This window comes from Pipistrellus kuhlii, unplaced genomic scaffold (genome assembly GCF_014108245.1).
Source record: "Pipistrellus kuhlii isolate mPipKuh1 unplaced genomic scaffold, mPipKuh1.p scaffold_m20_p_2, whole genome shotgun sequence".
NCBI lineage: Eukaryota > Metazoa > Chordata > Mammalia > Chiroptera > Vespertilionidae > Pipistrellus > Pipistrellus kuhlii.
Genome location: NW_023425515.1, coordinates 150,327,185 through 150,348,048, shown reverse-complemented (window position 1 = coordinate 150,348,048; position 20,864 = coordinate 150,327,185). Strand labels below are relative to the sequence as shown.

The following is a 20,864-nucleotide window of genomic DNA, read 5'->3' as shown; positions in this document are numbered from 1 at the left end:
TAAGGACAATTATCCATATACTAGAATAAATTTTCATAAAAGTGCTAATAGAAGAGTAATATTTGAGTGCAGCTTTGTTTTCATTAGACTATATGTTAAGATGACTATATATTTTACATGAATATATACTCTCAGGTGCCATAGGGGTTCATACTCATTGAGTCTATTAAATATTGATCAAGTGATTAAGAATTGTGATTCTTATTTTGCAGTTGTACCTGTGTATAGAGATGAGAAAGGCAAAAAGTGATCGCTTAAAACCCTTAGAGAAGGTTTGCGGGGAGATATGAGTAATGGCAAGAATTTCAGAAAAAAACAAATAATACTTTCTGTGTATAGCTTTTCTTTGGTACTGTTATTTGATTTATATCAGCTTCAAATGTCATATACATTGTATTAATATTAATGAAGTATACTTAATTTGATTTACCAAGCTTTTAAAAATATTCTTTACCAGGAGGTTCAGCAACATCAGATGACCATGAATTTGATCCATCAGCTGACATGCTGGTACATGATTTTGATGATGAACGAACATTAGAAGAAGAAGAAATGATGGAAGGAGAAACAAACTTCAGTTCTGAAATAGAGGATCTTGCAAGGGTAAATAACAATAAGAGTTAGAGGATGAAGTGTTTATAACTTTTTTTGTGGTGAAAGTTAACACTTGAAATTTTGGTTCTCTGCCTGTGTTTGGGGAGAAAAAGGATGTTGTATAGAGTTGACTGAAAAATTCTATGTGATCATAGGTGGTATGTTTAAAGTTTGAGATGAAAGGCCTTTTTTAAAGAAGTCACTCCATTATGTAAAATAAAATTCAAGTAGTTACTTTTGTAAAAACATCACAGGTATCAGGTCAAAAATGGACTATGAAAGGATCCTAAATCTCTTCTTACACACCTCTATCCTCTCCCAATTAATGCACCTTTTATTTTTATCCACCTTCACAGCCAGAATTTAAGAGTTGTTATCTTCCTTATTTCCCAGACAACAATAAATGATTCTTACGTGATACTTGCTAAATCTTTAAGCATTTCCGTTAGCACATAGTAGGAACACTTATTTGAATTTAAAAGAGGATTCCACAGCAGAATTGATTTTGTTTTTTGTAGTTTTTTAGCCCAGTGTTGGCTACAAGATTTTCACTTTATACCTTAGATCAAGTTAACTTTTTATACTACTGTCAAACTCTAAATGTATTCCACAGTGGGTTACTAATTTATTGCTGCTGACTGTTGCTTACTAAATTGATATTGAGTGACAGAGGTTAAGATAAAAGTTAATACCTAACCAGAATTATAATACCATTATATAGTTTGTTTTTAATATGTTTGGTGTGTTTTTTTAATTGATTCAGAGACAGAAAGAGAAAGGGAAAGAAGGATAAAAACATCAATGATGAGAGAGAATCATTGAGTAGCTGCCTCCTACATGCCTCCTGCTCGGGATCAAACCAAGACATCCTGGTTCATGTGGATGCTCAACTACTGTGCCATACCAGCATTTTGTATTAACTGAGCATTTTCTTGATAGAATAGGCAATGATTATTTTGTTTACACATGATAGAATCCACCTAAAACTAATTTTAAGAATACATTTTAGATGTATATTAGAACTTTTTTAGAACTTTGTTTGTTTATTTATTTTAGAAGTCCTATGGGTATCAATAGCCAAATGTGGGGATAGTTTACAGAATATGTATGCCCCAGCATTTGCAATTCAATAATTCAATGAACATTGAATCCAAAGATTCAATGTTCCTAGGACCCCTTGATCACTCTTAATCCATGGTTACATCCTCTTGGTTTCTTTTGCAAGGTCTCTTAAGTTTTTTCTTTACCATAACCACTCATTTAGTTTAGGTTCTAATTATACACATGTGATTTACAGCAGTGAATTCCAGCATAGTTTAGTCTTTCTGGCAAACTAAATCTCTCCCTGCCTAAGTCCATCTTGAACATTTGGTTATATTTTCCCTAAGCCCTAACATTGTGTTATTCACTGCTCAACATCTACTTTCAAACCAAGTCAAAAGTAGAATATGAAGATTTTTTAAAAAACTAAGTAAGACTAGAGAAAATAGTTTAAAATACCAGCCCTAACTTTCTTTTAGTTATTACAGATACCCTCTGCTCTTATCACGGTAACCTACTTAGCATTTTTGTTTCTATACTTGTAATAGTTTTTCCTGAATTGATTGACTTTTCTCTGCCAGTTCTATTACTGTTTTTTCAAATTAAAGTGGTTCTCCAAGAGCACTGTGATGAGCTACTTTTGACTCTCCTCAGTTCTCTAGTCAATATTGGAGGTGTTGGTAAATTTTTGTTTTAGAAATAAATTTTTATAAAGTGAGTCACAATTTCTCAAATATGTATCCAAGAAGGAAAAAAATCTAACCTAACTATGATGTCAACATAAAGATTTCTTATGACACCTATTTTTTTTACACATAACTGAGGTAGATGTCAGATATCAGTTATAAGCTTTATTAAAGTTAATGATCAGTCTTTATTACCTTCCACTGGAAAGGCTGATGTGCAGGTAATTTTATCTTAGAACTATGAGCTAATTGGTTCTTAATCTGATCTCATACAAGTAGCATCAGTATCACCTGGCACTTATTTTTAAAATGCAGATACTCACGCCCTACCTCAGCTTACCTAGATCAGAAACTATAGGGTGGGACTCAATAGTCTGTTTTAATAAGCTCTCAAGGTGATTCTGTTGTCCTTGAATAAGACAGAACAAATGGTCGAGAGCCCTAGGACATTTATTTGGTAATCTGCCTGTTTGGTGTTATTTCTCAAGGTATCAGTTAACACAGTTGTAAAAAGTAGAGGATATATGTGTGTGTGTGTGTGTGTGTGTGTGTGTGTGTGTGTGTGTGTATGGATAATTTTAAAGATGAAATGAATCTGAAATATACATTAAAGTGTTTCTCCTGGTTTGGCCCTTACTAGTGACTTCAGGGGCTTTTGTTCATAGTAGTGACTTCAGTTGTTAAACCTGCTTCTAATTTGTGGTGCAGGATGAGTTTATGGAAAGTATGAGCTGGGATTAGGAGGTGTAGTTATGTAGTAAAGTCTCTGTCAGTGCATGATGCTTCCTTCTATTTGGTTTTCTGAATATTCATAAATAAGAGTAACAAACATTCCCATCTGGTACTTTAAAGATCTAATAAGATTGTAATACTCTCAAATGAATGTAGTACTGCTAATAATAATTTTATTGAGTTTTGATCTAAGATATCATCCCTGTACCATATCATTGCTATTTTTCTTTTCATGTATTTGCGCTGAAAAGGCTTAGTTTACAGTCCCTTTATTTTCTAATTATGCTATTTCCCCACTTCCACGTTATATATGATACTCTTGAGTGTGAGCATCCATACATTACTATTAACTGAGGTTCACATTAACTAAATGATTGCACGAAAGAATAGTTCTAAACCAATGTCCCTTTTTATTATACTTAAAATATTTTGTTGTTAACAATTCTCATTGGTCAATGTCTTTAAAAATGCTTAAAAGACTAGAATTTTCTTAGCTTTCAGAACTACTATCAGTTTCACTTTTTATGATTTTAAAATTCTAGATACATGTCTAAGTGCATTCTTCAGTATGGAATGAGTGCAGATTTGTGAAGTATAGGAATATGAAATATTACTCAGAAATTAACTTTCTGTTTAGGAAAGCGACATGCCAATTCATGAACTTCTCAGCCTGTATGGTTATGATGGTACTAGTCGACTACCTGAAGAAGATGAGGAGGAAGAAGAAGAGGAAGAAGAAGGTGAAGATGATGAAGATGCTGATAATGATGATAACAGTGGCTGTAGTGGAGAAAATAAAGTAAGCTTATACAGGAATTTTTAAGATTGTAGTCTTTATTGTTGGAATTATAATTTGTAATATGTTCATTTTGACTGCTTATTTTGATTTGTATTTCTGATTTTAAAAGTAATACATTTAGATAAAAATTGGAAGTTCTCTTTAATCCACTCCTGAGGGGTAAGTTTCATCTGTGTTATTCAGATTTCTTTTCAATGCCTATTCTAAATACAATAAATTTGTACCAACTTTTAAAAACCACTGTTTTTATCGGGTCTAGTAATAATTAATGTCGTTTTTAACATTAGTTTAAAATCTTGCTTGGCGTTGACTTGTATTGACATAACCTTCAAACACGTGGTATCTACAGAACGTGTGAAGTACAATTAACAAGTTTTGCTTGAAAAAGTTTGTGTTTGGTTTGGTTTTTGTTGCAAAACTAGGGCTAAGAAGATGGCCGATGAAGAGCATATTCGGCACTGCATGCTTTACGAGTTCCAATTAGGAAGAAAAGCAAGTGAGACTGCAAAAAACATCTGTAGTGCTCTTGGTCAAGATGCATTTAGCACCAGAAAATGCCAGCGTTGGTTTGAGAAATTTCGCGAGGGAAATTTTTCGTTAGATGACAAGAGTGGCCGAGGCCGTGTGTCCAATTTTGATCAAGAAGCTCTTCAAGCTCTTTTGGTGCAAAATCCTCAAATTACCCAACAAGAGCTTGCGACAACTTTCAATTGTTCACAAAAAACAATTTCCAATCAATTGCGTGCACTTGGCAAAGTCCAAAAGTTTGGAAAATGGGTTCCTCATGAGTTGACCGACAACAACCGTAATCAAAGAGTCACAATTTGCAGTTCGCTCCTCTCTCGTCAAAACCGTTTGCCGTTTTTAGAGCAAATTGTTACCGGAGATGAAGAATGGGTGCTGTATGTTAATTTAAAAAGGCGGCCTCAATGGTTGGACAAAAATGAGGCTCCGCAGCCCACGCCAAAACCTGACTTGCATGCGAAAAAAGTGATGTTGTGTGTTTGGTGGAATTTTAAAGGAATTCTTCATTATGAACTTTTACCATCTAACCAAACCATTACAAGTGCAGTGTATAGTGCCCAATTGGAAAGGTTAGCCCAAGCTTTAAGAGAAAAAGAACCCGCGCTGATTAATCGGAAGGGCGTAATTCTTCACCACGATAACGCACGACCGCATACTGCAAGAATCACTGCTGAAAAACTGCGCCAGTTGGAATGGGAAGTTCTCCCTCAACCTGCATATTCTCCTGATATTGCCCCTTCCGATTACCATTTGTTTCGTTCTTTGCAAAACTTTCTTCTTGGAAAAAAATTTAATAATGAAGAATGCCTCAAAAATGCATTGACCAAATTTTTTGCATCAAAATCACAAGAATTTTACAACAGAGGGATTAAAATGCTTCCTGAGCGTTGGGCACAAGTAGTAGAAAACAACGGCAACTATATTATTGATTAAATTTTGTTGTATTGTTTAAATACGATTTAAAAAAGTATTAGAAAACGACATTAATTATTACTAGGTCTAATAAGTAATAAAGAATAGTTGGCAGTTCCGTGTTCATTTTTCTTAATTTGTTTTGAAATAATTTTAGATTTACAGAAGAGGTTCTAATGTTGTACAGAGACTTCCTATGTACTCTTTACTCAGAATTTCCCATATGTTGATATCTTACATAACCATGGAAGATTTATCAAAAATAAGAAGTCAATACTGGAACTATACTACTTAATTAAAACTACAGGCAATTCAGATTTCATCAGTTTTTCCATTAATGTCCTTTTCCCTAGTCCAGGATTTGACCCATCACACCATGTTACAATTTAGTGTATTTATTTTAAACTTCTAGTTATATTTGAAATACTATGATCTTTTATCTCCAACAGGTTTTTATTGTTGTTACTGTTTTACATCTTAAAGCAATTTAATTTATGATCCCACAGGAAGAGAATATAAAGGATTCATCAGGTCAAGAGGATGAAACTCAGTCTTCCAATGATGATCCATCACAATCTGTTGCTTCTCAAGATGCACAGGAAATAATCCGCCCACGTCGATGTAAATATTTTGATACAAGTAAGTGTTACTGGTTGCTATAGTCGGAGTATAATTTTTACTCTCTAATATATGGCCTTAAATATCTAGTGTGGTTTTATTCCCCCCACTGCTCTGTTTGAATTTATTTACTCTTAAATATCACTTAATAGTAATGGAGTTTTGTTCTAGGTTATTAATTTTGCAATGCTGGGCCCTGTTCATGAACATACTTCCGTGATTGTTGTGTCACTTACTACTTGGTTTTAAGTGTGTTCCTTTTTTTTTTTTTTTTTTCCTTCCTAACCGTTTCTTAAATTCACTCTGTTTCATGGTCATCTTTTTTTATTTTTTCCTAGTCTTTTCCTCAGTTTTCATTTTCTACTTTCTTTGCTTATTAGCCTATTTAAAATAGATTCCTAAGCATTGCTTTCTTTAATGCCTCCTAGTTCTGAAGAAATGGTTGACTTTTGAGGTAGGAATACATTATATTTAGAAAGAAGTCTCCTAATTTTCCTGCAATTATGATCTAGTCAGAGATGACCAGTAATATATATCTTGAAAATTTGCATACTTCATCTACTGCACAGTGTTTTATTCTAAACAATAATTTTTACTCTAGAAGTCAGCTTTCTGATAAAAAGTCAACTATTAGTGTTATTAGTTTAAATTTTTAATCTAAATTTCTATACTTTAAAAAGAAGAAAAACACTTAAACAATGCCTCATGAAATTTAGGAATGTAATAACTGATTAAACATGGCAACTGCTTTGTATGAATGATTTCTGTTACACATTTAGTTTAGAAGTGAATGTAGTACTGCTAATAATAATTTTATTGAGTTTTGATCTAAGGTATGGTCCAATTGAAAATTGTACCAATTTAAGAAGATATTAGTTACTGAAATAATTGTGTTATTTGTTTTGTTGTTAATCCTCACCTGAGGAAGTTTTTTACATTGATTTTAGAAAGAGTGGAAGGGAAGGAGAGAGAAAGAGAGAGAAACATCTATGTGAGAGAGGCACATTGATCAGTTGCCTCCCACATGTGCCCTGATTGGGGGCCAGGAATCGAACTTGCAATCCAGGTACATGCCCTTGATCATAAATTGGACCTGAGACCCTTTTTGGTGCCAGGGACCAATGCTCTAACCACTGAGAACACCAGCCAGGGCAATAATTGTGTTAATTTTAAGTTTGGGGAAATGTAGTATTAACCTCTTAGTTAAGCAGAGAGCAGATCTACTGACAGGGGGGTGCTAAGTGACTGCCTAAACTGTAATTTGCTATTTCAGTTGTGATGTTTGCATAGAAGCTATTTATTGCCTATCTTTCTCCATAGGGATAATTAATTTCTATATGAAATGTTATCCTACTGAACTTTCTGTGCCATTTTTGAGTTAAGAAGATGCTGAGAATATGTCTTCAGATTTCCCACCCCTTTTTATAAATACATTCTTACTCCAAAATGTAAATACATAGCAGTTTGCCTGCTCTGAATAAAAAAGTTGGGTAGAATGGAGGGCATCATACATACTCCCTTCATGTGCTTCCACCCAAAGTGATGCCATAAAATTCTCAGTTTCAGGGAGCACTGTTTGGAAATCACTATTCTGTCCAAATTCTCATTTTGTAAGGAAGAGATTGAGATGATATAATTTATTCTGTCACCAGGCTGTTGATAGGAGAATTAAGTTTATAAATAGGTTATTTTGATTCTAAATTTTGTTTTTGAAGTTTGTATAGAAAATCATTTCATGGGAATACAGTTGGCTAAGATTAGGATTGACCTGAAAGGTGTATGGGCTTTTTTTTTTTTTTTTTAACTGATGGGGTATTATTTGATTTGAAATATCTTAGCCTACCTCTGGAAATAACTTTGGGCATATTTAAATATTTTGATGGTAGATGTAAGAATAAAATACAAATATACACTGTGGACAGGCTAAGCAATCATTTTATAGTAATATCGTCTGTCTTATTCTAGACAGCGAAATAGAAGAAGAATCTGAAGAAGATGAAGATTATATTCCATCAGAAGACTGGAAAAAGGTAGGTAGAGCCATATTTTCTAAAAACTTAGATAAATTGATATTTAAAAAGCCCAGTGTAATTACTTTTTTACTAACTAAATATAGTTGATAAAGTTGAAGTAAACCCTATCTGACATTTAAATGTTGGGTAGATGTTCAGATTTCCCCTAATATATTCAGATGTTTATCTTATTATAAAATAAAATAATGATATAGAAAGAATTGGCCTTTGAACTGACATTCAAACCAAGATTAGAAATCCAAATTTCTGAACTGGTGCTGAATTAGACTTTTGTTTCACTATAGAAAGTATCACATTGATAAATATGTATAAATCATGAGGCTTTTTAGTATTCAGTAAATTCTGTTTAAAAATTTGATTCTAAGTTTATCTTTATATCAATGTTGATATTTACAACAAATATAATGTGTAAAAAGATGGATTTGGGCTTCTCTAAAATTGCATAATTAAGTTGATTTCTAAATAAGTCTAAAGAGAATATAGTATTGACATAGTTTTAAATTATAGAATTGTATAACATTGTTTAATCATACAATTAAATTGAATTAATGGTAAGCTATTGCAAAGCTGTTGACTTATGAAAGTATGAAAATATGACATTGTTTAGAGCAAATCATTTATATTTTTAAAAAATTATCACCTGATTTTCTCTTAAAAACTCCATTGAGGTTTTTTTGTTATTGTTTTTCCTACATTTGATTTTAAATTTAGTGCATAAATTTCTTTGAATGCAGAATAGACCAGAAAATCAAATTGAGTGGGATTTTTGCACTTCAGTCATGATTGATTATTTATTTAGTTAATACTTTTGAGCTTTCCCTATGTTTTTGTGAGGTTTTTTGTTTGTTTGTTTGTTTGTTTGGTTGGTTGGTTGAAAGTTGTCTGGTATGGGATACCTGGGGGAAATTTAAAAATGACCTGACCCCCTTCCTGATTAAAAATAAGGAAACATTATATTTAGAGTTTCTATTAGGAAGAATTAAGTATTCAAATGAACTTGGACTGGCTTACTCAGGATTTGGGGCTTCAGCCTAAATTGATCTGTTACTGGTTTCCAAAAAGATGTTTAGAAGGGAGAGACCTCTGTTTGGGTTATAGTGATAAGAAGGTTATCCCAGTATGATTTTTTTTTTTTTCAATAAAAAAATGTCTAGATTCAGGATCTTCTCAGGCTTGTAAGATAAAAGGGAGTTTTTATAGAAATAGGTAGAGGGAACAGCTTTGAAATGAAATCTCTTCAAGTTATAGCCCCATAACTTAATAATACTGTGTACTTGAAATAAAATTTTTTTTGAGTTTCAACTCTTCCCATAAAATATGGAAATAACAATTTCTAACATCAGTGAGATGACAGTAACTGGAGAACATAAGTTTTCTAATCCTAGGAGTTCTTTAAACTTGATACACGAAGATTTTGTACTCCCCCCCCCCAAGCCTTCATTTTAAAAATGCAGTATATTCTTAACATTTAGCCATCAGACAAGAGAGAGTCTATAATTTTGGACCCTGTGTGTTGTAAAATCTTGTTTGTGATGATCTCTAATGTCTTTCTGAATAGTTTCCCCTAATTTGTGATTTGATGCTATAAAGTCGATTACCAGAGTTCCTAAAGTAAGTTTTAATTATGTTTTGGGAGATTACTTTTACATTTTATATTTTTTTAATGAAAGTCAGGCACTAACCTCCTATTCATTTGGTTTGGAGTTTCATCCGTGTGGCCTCTACTGAGCTTTATACAAACCCTTTTTGTTACTTTCTTTATCTTAAAGCTCTGGTTCTCAGACTTAAGATGTGTCAGAATTACCTGGATACCTTGTTAAAATACAAATTGCTGAGTCCCATTTCCAGAGTTTCTGGTTCAGTAGGTCTGGAATAGGACCTGAGCATTTGAATATCAGTTTCCCAGGGACTAGAGTTTATAGTGTAGATACGCTGAAAATATATGAATTTGGCTTCCAGTTTTTTAGTGTTTGTTATCTTACTAATTGAATAGTAAGAATTTATTTTTTTTCTCCCTGTTTTGAAGTAGTTTGCATATATTGTCTGTATTACATTTCACCCCATTATTATTACTAATATTTTCATCCAATCATATCCAAGCTCCTATTATTAACTCATTCATCCTCACAATACTTCTGAGGTAGTTAATTGTTGCATCTGTATTATAGGACACAGAAACCAGGAACAGTTTGCCCAAGAAGATGGTAATACTAGAAATTGATTTAAGTCTGTTACTAAGATCTTATTAATGTACTTTAAAAAATTTTTTTATTGATTTGGGAGGTATCGAATTGTTACTCCACTTATTTGGTGCATTCATTGGTTGATTCCTGTATGTGTCCTGAGCAGGATCGAGCCCGCAACCCTGGTGCATTGGGAAGATGCTTCAACCAATTGACATACCAGCCAGAGCCCTTACTAATGTTTTATGTTATTTTTAAAATAGGAGATTATGGTGGGCTCCATGTTTCAAGCAGAGATTCCAGTTGGCGTTTGTAGATACAAAGAAAATGAAAAAGGTGGGTTATTAGTAAAGTTAATAGCTGGATTCATGCTTTTGAAGTGATGAACTGTTGTTTTATTATGGGATAAGAACATGACAGTTTATGATACCCCATTGAAATGTGAAAGAGGGCCTGCATTATTTCTATAAAAAGAAATATGTTTTTTGTTTTTCTAGTTCATACAAATCTAGTGGAAAAGGTGAATTCTTATTTTGGTGTTAAGTGACTTAAAACATCCCAACTTTTATTTCTTTTTTTCTTGTTCATATATTAAGTACTCTGAATATACCCTTTCATAGCCTATATAATTTAGATTTTAAAAGTTTTGTCAGTGGGAGCTGTTGACAGGTTTAAATAAAACTTTTGAGTAAATAACTACTATAAAAAGTTTACTTGCTTCTGAAACTTTTAATGATTACTTAATTTATCACTTTCATGTTTGTGTACTTAAAATAATTTGTAAAAACAACTTTTACATGATTTTTTTCATTTTATCTTAAAGTCCTAAGATAAGTCATAAATACTTAAGTTTCTAATAACAAAATACTTGAGGATTTTTTTTTTTTAATCTGCTTTAGATTACTCAATTTAGGTGAATTCTATAAAGAATGTTGTGGTTGTATGTGTGTTTTCGATGAGTTCATGTGCAGTGTGACATCACTTGTTGCTAGAAATCTTCATTTCTTTTATTTTAGTTTACTCCATATTTCAAGCTGACATGTGCAGGTCCATTTGGAGTTGTAGAAATCTTTTGTTGTTTATTTTCTTTTTAGCATCCCCTCCAGAAATGTACTTTATATTCTGAGAGCTCAGGGGCTTTCAGGGCAACCAGCAGATCAGAGGTAATTAAGGGAGCACCACAGCCTGGTAAATTCTAGTGACAGTAAAAATGTTTTACACACCAGTGACTGCTTTCACTCACTTTCAAGGTAATTCTTTATTATATAGGAATTTAGAGTTTCAATATGGAGGGACCTCGTTATATGTTGAAGTTCTGTGCATATGTTTTCTGAACACATTGTAATTGTATGCAAAAGTAAATGATCCGTTAGCTTTTTTATTGAACTTTTTTTTTAAATATATTTTATGATTTTGTACAGAGAGGAAGGGAGAGAGAGAGTTAGAAACATCAATGAGAGAGTCATCGATCAGCTGCCTCTTGCACACCCCCTACTGGGGATATGCCCACAACCAAGGTACATGCCCCTGACCGGAATCGAACCCGGGACCTTTCAGTCCCCAAGCCAACACTCTATCCATTGAGCCAAACCGGTTTCGGCTTTTATTGAACTTTTTAAAAAATATATTTTATTGATTTTTTTTACAGAGAGGAAGAGAGAGGGATAGAGAGTTAGAACTTCGATGAGAGAATCATCTATCAGCTGCCTCTTCCACACCCCCTACTGGGGATGTGCCCGCAACCAAGGTACATGCCCTTGACCGGAATCGAACCCGGGACCTTTCAGTCCCCAAGCCGACACTCTATCCATTGAGCCAAACCAGTTTCGGCTTTTATTGAACTTTTTAAAAAATATATTTTATTGATTTTTTTTACAGAGAGGAAGAGAGAGGGATAGAGAGTTAGAACTTCGATGAGAGAATCATCTATCAGCTGCCTCTTCCACACCCCCTACTGGGGATGTGCCCGCAACCAAGGTACATGCCCTTGGCCAGAATCGAACGTGAAACCCTTCAGTCCACAGACTGACGCTCTATCCACTGGCCAAACTGGTTTCGGCATTTTTTATTGAACTTTTCTAATTGAATTTGCAGTGCTATGCTTTACCTATCCTGTATAAGAAAAGAGCTAATATGCTAAGTGTCCAGCCATATGTTTGACCAGTTGCTATGACATGCACTGACCACCAGGGGCCAGATGCTACGACTGGTAGATTAGCTTTCTGCTGGGGTCTTGCTGATGAGGACTGGGCTAGATGGGCCGGACATGCCCTGGAGTTCTCCACGGTTTCTCCCCGGCCCCAATCATGCACTTGTGGGTCCCTCTGCCTGGGGTCCCTCTGCCTGAACTGCACCCTCTCACAATCTTGGACCCCTCGGGTGATGTCAGAGAGCTGGTTTCAGCACGATCTCCACCGGGCAAGCCGAGGGACCCTACTGGTGCACATATCTGTGCACCACGCCTCTAGTGTTATATGTTTAGTATGTGTTCACCATTGATTTCTTTCTCTTCAAATAAAGAATTAAAATTAGACATTTGTTCCATTTTATTAAATTTCTTTATTAAAGAAACTATTACAAATTAATTTAAATTTGACTATGAAAGATACAGTGCTTATCTTTGAAAATTTTGTATTTTGCTGTGTGAAGGAAAACTGCTCAGTTTTATATTTGGCAAGTTAATATTGATATTATGGCTGAAGATAGTTTAATTATCTATTAATGTGTTCTTTTTTATTATAACATGTTTTATTGTCATAGACCACAGTAAATAAATGATCATAATCTTTAATTTTCAGTGTTTAAGTTTTGGTTTAATATTTTTAGCTTTAATAATTTTAAAAAGGTATTATATTTTTTCCCCCAGGCAAAACAATGATTCATGAAGCTTTCTTACTTTGAGAAAGCCTATTAGATTGTGTAAGGATCAGACTAGATTTAGCAAGGTGATACTGCCTTGGAGGGGGTTACTATGGTACAAGGCCTATCCTTAAATTTGTCATTATATGAATTCAAACTTTTGTTGTAATATCTAGAATTTGTTTCCACTTATAAGGTACCTTTATGCATACAAACCAAACAGAAATGAAACTTATGAAAAACACAAAGTTGTCAAGGGGTTTGTGCTGGTTAATGCAATCTTTTCTTATAGTTAAACAAGTATAGGATATATTTAATGGTTTAGTGAGCACACATTCAAAAGGGAAAGCATTTGGTCTGAGTGATTGTGATAAAAGTTCCATAAAACGAAGATAACCTGATCTCTTTACTGTGGGAATAATTTTTCATTGACATAAACCCTATTTTGAGTTTTGGAGAGAGATTGATGACACTTTTCTATGACATCTGATATCTTTTTAGTAGGCTCTCTGCACATTATATGTTCCTTGTCAGTTATCACTCCTAATTCAAACAATTATATAAATACTAGAGGCCCTAGTGCATGAATTCATGCACCAGTGGGGTCCCTTGGCCTGGCCTGTGGGATCGGGCTGAAAGTGGCTCTCCAACATTCCCCGAGGGGTCTGGATTGTGAGAGGATGTAGGCCAGGCCAAGGGACCCCCACCAGTGCACAGTTGGAGCTGGAGAGAGAGAAGGGAGGTTGGCCAGTTGAGGAGAATCTGCAGGAGAGCTCCATGGCATGTCTGGCCCATCTTGCTCAGTCCCAATTGGCAGCAGCGAGCTAGCCTACCAGTCAGAGCATCTGCCCTCTGGTGGTCAGTGCATGTCATAACGAATGGTTGAGTGGTCTTAGCATATCATTAGCATATTATGCTTTGATTGGTTAAACTGATGATCGGACACTTAGCATATTAGGCTTTTTATTAGTAGTTACAATCACATTCAAAGACATTCCTTTGAACAGGTATCCATTTTGGTTATAAAATTTCAACTACACATTAGCATTTTCTTATATTCATGAAAATTACCATTTATTCTCACCACAATCTTCCTATATAATAAAAGGCTAATATGCAAATTGTCCCCTCAACCGGGGGTTTAACCAGGGGGTGGGGCCAGCCGGACCCCATCCATGCATGAATTTGTGTACCAGGCCTCTAGTATATAATAAAACTCTAATATGCAAATTGATTGAACAGTGGAACAACCTGCCACTATGACACACACTGACCACCAGGGGGCAGATGCTCAACACAGGAGTTGCTACTCTGGCTTGCACATTTTGTGGTCAGCCCTCATTCTGACATTTATAACAGTGTGACAAAGCCACTTCTCTCTGCTTCAGTTTTTCCACTCACAAGATGGGGAAAATGATACTACTGCCTCTGAAGGATCATGTTATGTACTACTTTTTATAATTAGGGCAAAAAAATGTATCTGCCCATATAACAGCAAGATGCCTTTCACCTGTATGAAAAGTATGGTCAATGATGCATGCAGCGTCCTGGATTGTGAGAGGGATGTCCCTGATTGCAAGAGAGCGCAGGCCAGGCTGAGGGATTCCCCTCAACCCCCAACCCTGCCCCCTCCATGCACAAATTTCATGTACCGAGCCTCTAGTATATTATAATAATTTATTCATCTTTGTATCCTTAATATGGATACAAGGCACTTAGGTAAACATTTGGTAGCTGGTTGTTAGGTATATGCAGTATGGCATTAGCACAACTGATATGGAGTCAGTAAACTTGGATCAGTATCTAGGCATTTGACTTTGGACATGCTACTTAATTTTTTCTCATCAGCTATAAAATAGCAATAATAGATCATTTATTTACAGAGACTCCCTTGAGGATTTATATGTGACATTTTTATGTGTAGCACTTAGCAGCATGGTGTCTGGTACATAGTAGGTGCTCAGTGAGTAGCATTAATATTCAATAAATGATTAATCTTATCCATTATGTTATTTTATTCAGATTTTCAGAAAGCATCACTTTATATTCTTCTTTGCAAGTGATAAAAACCCAGATCAGTTTAGCATCAGCTAAAAAAAAATTTACCTCATGACTTTATTGGAAAGTTTTTTTCTTCAAATATAACTAAATTGGGGAGTTCTTACCATATCAGGTGTCCCTTCCCTCTTCCTCTTTTATTTTCAGACAAGCTAAGATGGTTACTGGGAGCATCTGGCTTATACCTTACACTCCTTATAGCTAGAAGACAGCAAAAATGAGAATTTCCCCCATACCCTTTTGCTCCAGCAAAAGTCTAGAGAGCCTCTGTTGACTCAGCTTGAAACATATACCCAGCCAGAAGTAATTACTGTGGCCAGTGAGATGAGTGAGTTATTTAGCTTGCCCTAACTTCTTTATCTGTTCTCGGAGCTCCCAGGGGTGGTATCAGCCCCACTCAGAGCATAAAGAAAGAAGATGAAAGACATGCTTTTTAAGATTATGTGTTTGTCACTCTCATGTACTAAACTTAGTACAGACACTGCAACTTTGTGATAAGACTAGGTAATTTGAATGCTGATACTGGTAAACATCCTACAGTGCACAGGTTCGAACCTCTCCTTACTCCCACCACTAAGAATTATCAGGCCAGTGTCAATAATGCCAACGTTTAGAACACGACTAATTTAAATATTTTTTATTGATTTTTTTTTTACAGAGAGGAAGGGAGAGAGATAGAGAGCTAGAAACATCGATGAGAGAGAAACATCGACCAGCTGCCTCTTGCACACCCCCTACCGGGGATGCACCCGCAACCAATGTACATGCCCTTGACTGGAATTGAACCTGGGATCTTTCAGTCCACAGACCGACGCTCTACCACTGAGCCAAACCGGTTTCGGCTAGAACACGACTAATTTATATATTTTATTGATTTTGTACAGAGAGGAAGGGAGAGAGATAGAGAGCTAGAAACATCGATGAGAGTAATCCGTCAGCTGCCTCTTGCACACCCCCTACTGGGGATGTGCCCGCAACCAAAGTATACATGCCCTTGACCGGAATCGAACTCGAGTCCCTTCAGTCCCCAAGCCGACGCTCTATCCATTGAGCCAAACCGGTTTCGGCAGAACACGACTAATTTAATTGGGAATTTAGATGGGCTACTTAGGAAAAGGGAAGGTCATATTTCAGATCATTCCCATTCAAATTTTCGTGCTTGCATGACATAAGTTTTAGAGTAAGTAAATGATTGTTAGAAATTATGAAGCAGTGAATAGCAAAGGAGCAGGCAAATTGTTTCTAATGAGCATTCGACAGATTCTTTAGTTACTGAAAACTGAACATATATACTACTCTTAGTTGATAACAGACATTTTTTTGAAGAAACTTATCCAAAAATAGAGTGTTTCTATGAAACCTTTTGTATACCAAAATGGCACAAAGTCAAGAAGCAGTTACAGTAGTGTGCTCCCCTTATTCGAGGGCAATACACTCCAAGACTATCCCACAGGAAATCCAGTTTTACCAAACCCTATATGTACTTTGTTTTCGCTTATACGTATACTATATACCTCTGATAAAGTTTAAATTTAAATTAGGTACAGTAGGAGATTAACAGCAATAATAATAAAACAGGACAATAGCTACTGTAATAAAAATTATGAATATGGTCTTAAAATATCTTACTATATTGTACTTCTTGTGATGATGTGAGAGGAAACAGTGTGTATGTCATGAAATGAAGTAGGTAAATTATGCAGAGCTCTTCAAACAATGGTTGATAGTGGATAACTTAAAACTGCCGGAGCAAAAATGCTTATAAGGGGGGGATTAATTTATATGGAAAAAATTTTGAGCGTTCCCATACCCCAAAAATAACCTACCAAATAACACATAGAACCTAAGATAATATTAACATATAGTAAAAGCAGGAATGATATAGTTCTCTGTTACCTTAAGGACATATCTTGCCAAATGGATGCACAAAATAGAAGTAAATCACAGATATAGGCAGTAATAAACCATGGCAGCTTGATGCTTAAATGATGAGTGTAATACCCAAGGCAGAAATTTGGTGGCGCCACTCAGGCACACTACAAAAAGCTATAAAAGCTCCCTACAAAACAAAGTTGAATGCCATTTCCACATCTTTTTTTCTTTTCTTGCCTTTTTTCATACAAGTGAAAATTATCTCCAGATATTTTTTGATTAGCAAAAAGTTACTAATGTAGATCTTTCATAAAAGTGAAGTTACGTAACTGGAAAAGCTCAGCTAGATGACTTAAAATTCATGTCATTGATCATAGTATGATCTTTCAAGATTGTATCCTTGGCTTCCTGGCACTTCCAGAATGATTCCAGAAGTATCTCCCAGTTTGTGCTGGTTTCATAGGCTTTATGTGGGGGTATCTAACTGGGAGAACACTGGGACTCAGCGACCCCCTCCCCCTTCTTCCTGAGTCAGGTTTCCTTATAAGGCCTTGTCCACCCCATACCCATCACTCCCAAGAATATAACTAGTCTATAACCTTCACCGAACATGGACTGAGCAGGGAACAGAAATCAATAGCAGTGTATTCAAAGTCATGTCATGGGTGTTTCATTGTATTTACAACTTAGAGTTTCACTAGGATTCTACAGCAGTTTTAAAAAGGCCTGAGATTTACAAAGAAAAAATCTCTAGAGACTATCCTTTGAGCTGTATTTTAAATAATACAAATGTTGGGGAACAGAAAGATAGGATATTTAAACTGTGGTGGGTGGAGCAGGTAATGTTCATGAAAATACTTGGCATATTGCCTGGTACATAGGAGACGTTTAGCTTTAATTTCTTTTTCATAGCAAAAGGAACTTGGACACTGTCAGTTATCCTTTATCTCTTAGAGTCAAAATCTTTCTCCAGGTGGTACTTTCATTGACATTTAAATGATAATGTCTCATCTCTCTCTAAAAAAAACAAAACCAAAGACTTCCTTCCACTAAACCTCCCCTTTAGCTACTGCCCTATTCTTCCTCACAACCAAACTTTACAAGAGTTTTCCATTTTACTTATTCACTATTCATTTATTCCTTAGTTCTTTCAAGTATGACTTCAGCTTCTATCTCTGCACAGAATGTTCTTGAAACATCTCCCTTCCTCTTTATTAATCCAGCATACTTTTTTTTCAGTGTTCAGTCTGGTCTCTTAGCATTTAGCCAGTTTATCACTCCTTAAAACATTTTCTTCCCCTAGCGGCTGTGATACCACGGTTTTGATATTTTATCTTGTGACTGTTCCTTCTTAATTTTGTCTGTATTTTCATCTTCCTGTCTTTTAGAATTATGCAAGTCTTGGGTTCTCCTTCTTTCCTTTCACTTTTAAAATTTTGATGAGATTCAGGCTTTATTCTTACTATAATGGAGGTTTTAATGATGGAACCTAAATGCTTTTTTAAAAATGACTTATTTTTATCAAAGTTATTTATATTCATATATTTTCAAGCATCATAGAAAAATAATTGCCCGAAATCCTACCAAGAAATAAGCAGTGCTAGCATTTGGGTGAGCAATTTTTTAAATTCTCCTTTTCAAAACTATTGAACATCCATTAAATCTTAAAATGTGCCAGAATTGTTTTAATTGTACCTATGTGGTAGGATTGTGAAGCCCATTTCACAGGTGAAGCAGAGAGAAAGGGAAACAATTTGCCTACAGTCATAATAGGTAGTAAGTAGTGGTGGTGCTATCTAAACCAAGAGAGCTTGGAATTTGATAAATTTAAGTGTGACGGAATTTGAATGAGGATAAAGTGATACTTCTCTGGTTAGATGGCTTACTCACCTAGGTTATGAATATTGTCCAAGATTGAAATTAGACAAGTAGTAGGACCACAATTTACCTTGTAGTTTTTATCATTTTGGCTCTAAGTATGAGTTGCTTGTTTAATGATATGTTTAACAAACTTTCAAATTTTGACAATTAAAAAAACATTGTTTTATTAAATTAGTTTATGAAAATGATGATCAACTCCTGTGGGATCCTGAGTACTTACCGGAAGATAGAGTGATTATATTTCTTAAGGATGCATCTAGAAGAACAGGTGATGAGAAAGGTGTAGAAGCGATTCCTGAAGGATCTCACATAAAAGACAATGAACAGGTATATGAATAAGAAATGTTATAATTTCCTTCAAATAAATTATATTTAAAATATATATATTTTAAATATGCTGCCACATTCAGTGTTGTTACTCTATCCACCAAAATTCCTGTAATGTTTTGAATGGAATCTGAGGTTATGATTAGCATAAGATACCTAATGTTAACACATATCATGAGAATGACTTCAGCTCAAACAAAAATCTTGATATTTCAGTTTGGTTGTGTATGTTTTTTATTAGGCTTTAAAAAACATTTTTAATTGATTTCAAAGAGAGCAAAGGAGAGGGAGAAAGTAATAATAATGAAAGAAAAGTTCCTTTGGATCTCATCAAGTTGGGAATACTGTGCACATCTAGTATAATGTTATTACATACCAGTGATTACTGCAAACCTAATGACTGCATTAATATTTTTACCTTTTAAAAAAATGTATATTCCTATTGACTTTAGAGAGAGAGGGCAAGGGAGAGAGAGACAGAAATATAGTCAATGATGAGAGGATCATCAGTTGCCTCCTGCATGTCCCCCTTCAGGGATTGAGCCCCAGCCCAGGCATGTGCCCTGACAGGGAACTGAACCATGACCTCGTGATTAATAGGTCGACACTCAACCACTAAACCACACCCAGCCAGGTTTTTTTTTTAAACCTTTTTAATTAGTGTTTTTCTTTTCTGATTTGTTTAAATTAGAATAGGAACCCTAAAGGGCCAAAAAAGAAGGAATTTGTGATCTTTATAAGTAAATTTTTTGTTTTTAAATTTTTGTGATACTGTGGAAGCCAATTTAGGTTATTTGTTTATCCTATTTTTGAAATATTTAGAAATAGTTAATTATCAGGATTGGGGTTAAGTTCGTTTCTCTGTAGTATTCCACCCATTGGAATTATTCGTAATCCAGAAAGGATGAAAACACTGGATTTTGGAAAAGTCTTTACTTCCTTAAGAAATTGTAGCTTATATTGAAACTCTTTATTTTTCTAGGCATTATATGAATTAGTTAAATGCAATTTTGACACAGAAGAAGCATTGAGAAGATTAAGATTTAATGTAAAAGCAGCTAGAGGTAAGCATAAATATTAAAATTGTTTTTATGAAGTAGAAGAAATTTAAAACTTAAGCTCTTAGATCTACCTAGCTATATTCTTCTTTTAATAATACTGATCTTTCTGAATTTAGTAAACATCTGTTGAATAACAAATAACTTGTTAAATAACTTGTATATAGCAGCAAGAGTTTTACAAAGGTGGGCAAAGTAGATTTACAGTTACTATAGAAAAAGACATGTGGGTTATAATTATAACAATACAGAAATAATCTTTTGCATACTCACAACCGTAAGCCTACTTTTTTTTCCCTTTAATCTTTATTGTTGAGAATATTACATAGGTCCTCCTTTTTCCCCCATTAACCTCTTCCACCCTGCTCCCATCCTCCCCCCACTCTCCTGTAAGCCTACTTTTGCCATCCTGTACAAGGAATTATGGGAAATGGTTTTCAGGTTGTTCCTTCTTTAGAGAAAAAAAAACCTTTTAAGTAAAACTACTTACTGCTTTTGAATTTCAGCACATTTTTATAAACACTTTCTTATTTGATCTTGGAACAGCCCTAAGTTCTAAGTTACGTGACAAATGTTACCTTCACTTCAAAATTGTTAAGACTGAATGGAAATAATTTAGCTGAGGCAATCATTATTCATAAATAGTCATAAGTAAAGTCTGGGTTTGGGTCTTTTTGTATGTGTGT

The 20,864-nt window shown here is 34.7% G+C and overlaps 1 protein-coding gene across 11 annotated transcripts in view; it reads left to right on the top strand.

Annotated features, from left to right (window-relative positions):
• Positions 1 to 20,864, top strand: part of MIER1 (MIER1 transcriptional regulator) — a 56,558-nt gene that overhangs the window by 20,463 nt on the left and 15,231 nt on the right. For 9 of the 11 annotated variants that reach the window (XM_036447119.2, XM_036447118.2, XM_036447117.2 and 6 more), the window contains 7 exons: positions 458 to 603; positions 3,691 to 3,852; positions 5,796 to 5,928; positions 7,873 to 7,937; positions 10,387 to 10,459; positions 18,969 to 19,120; positions 20,103 to 20,184. In XM_036447119.2, coding sequence (XP_036303012.1) covers positions 458 to 603; positions 3,691 to 3,852; positions 5,796 to 5,928; positions 7,873 to 7,937; positions 10,387 to 10,459; positions 18,969 to 19,120; positions 20,103 to 20,184 — 813 coding nt within the window. Of the gene's footprint in view, positions 1 to 457; positions 604 to 1,119; positions 1,164 to 3,690; positions 3,853 to 5,795; positions 5,929 to 7,872; positions 7,938 to 10,386; positions 10,460 to 18,968; positions 19,121 to 20,102; positions 20,185 to 20,864 lie in introns of those variants that run through there. The other 2 variants (XM_036447127.2, XM_045584487.1) reach the window with 2 other exon arrangements.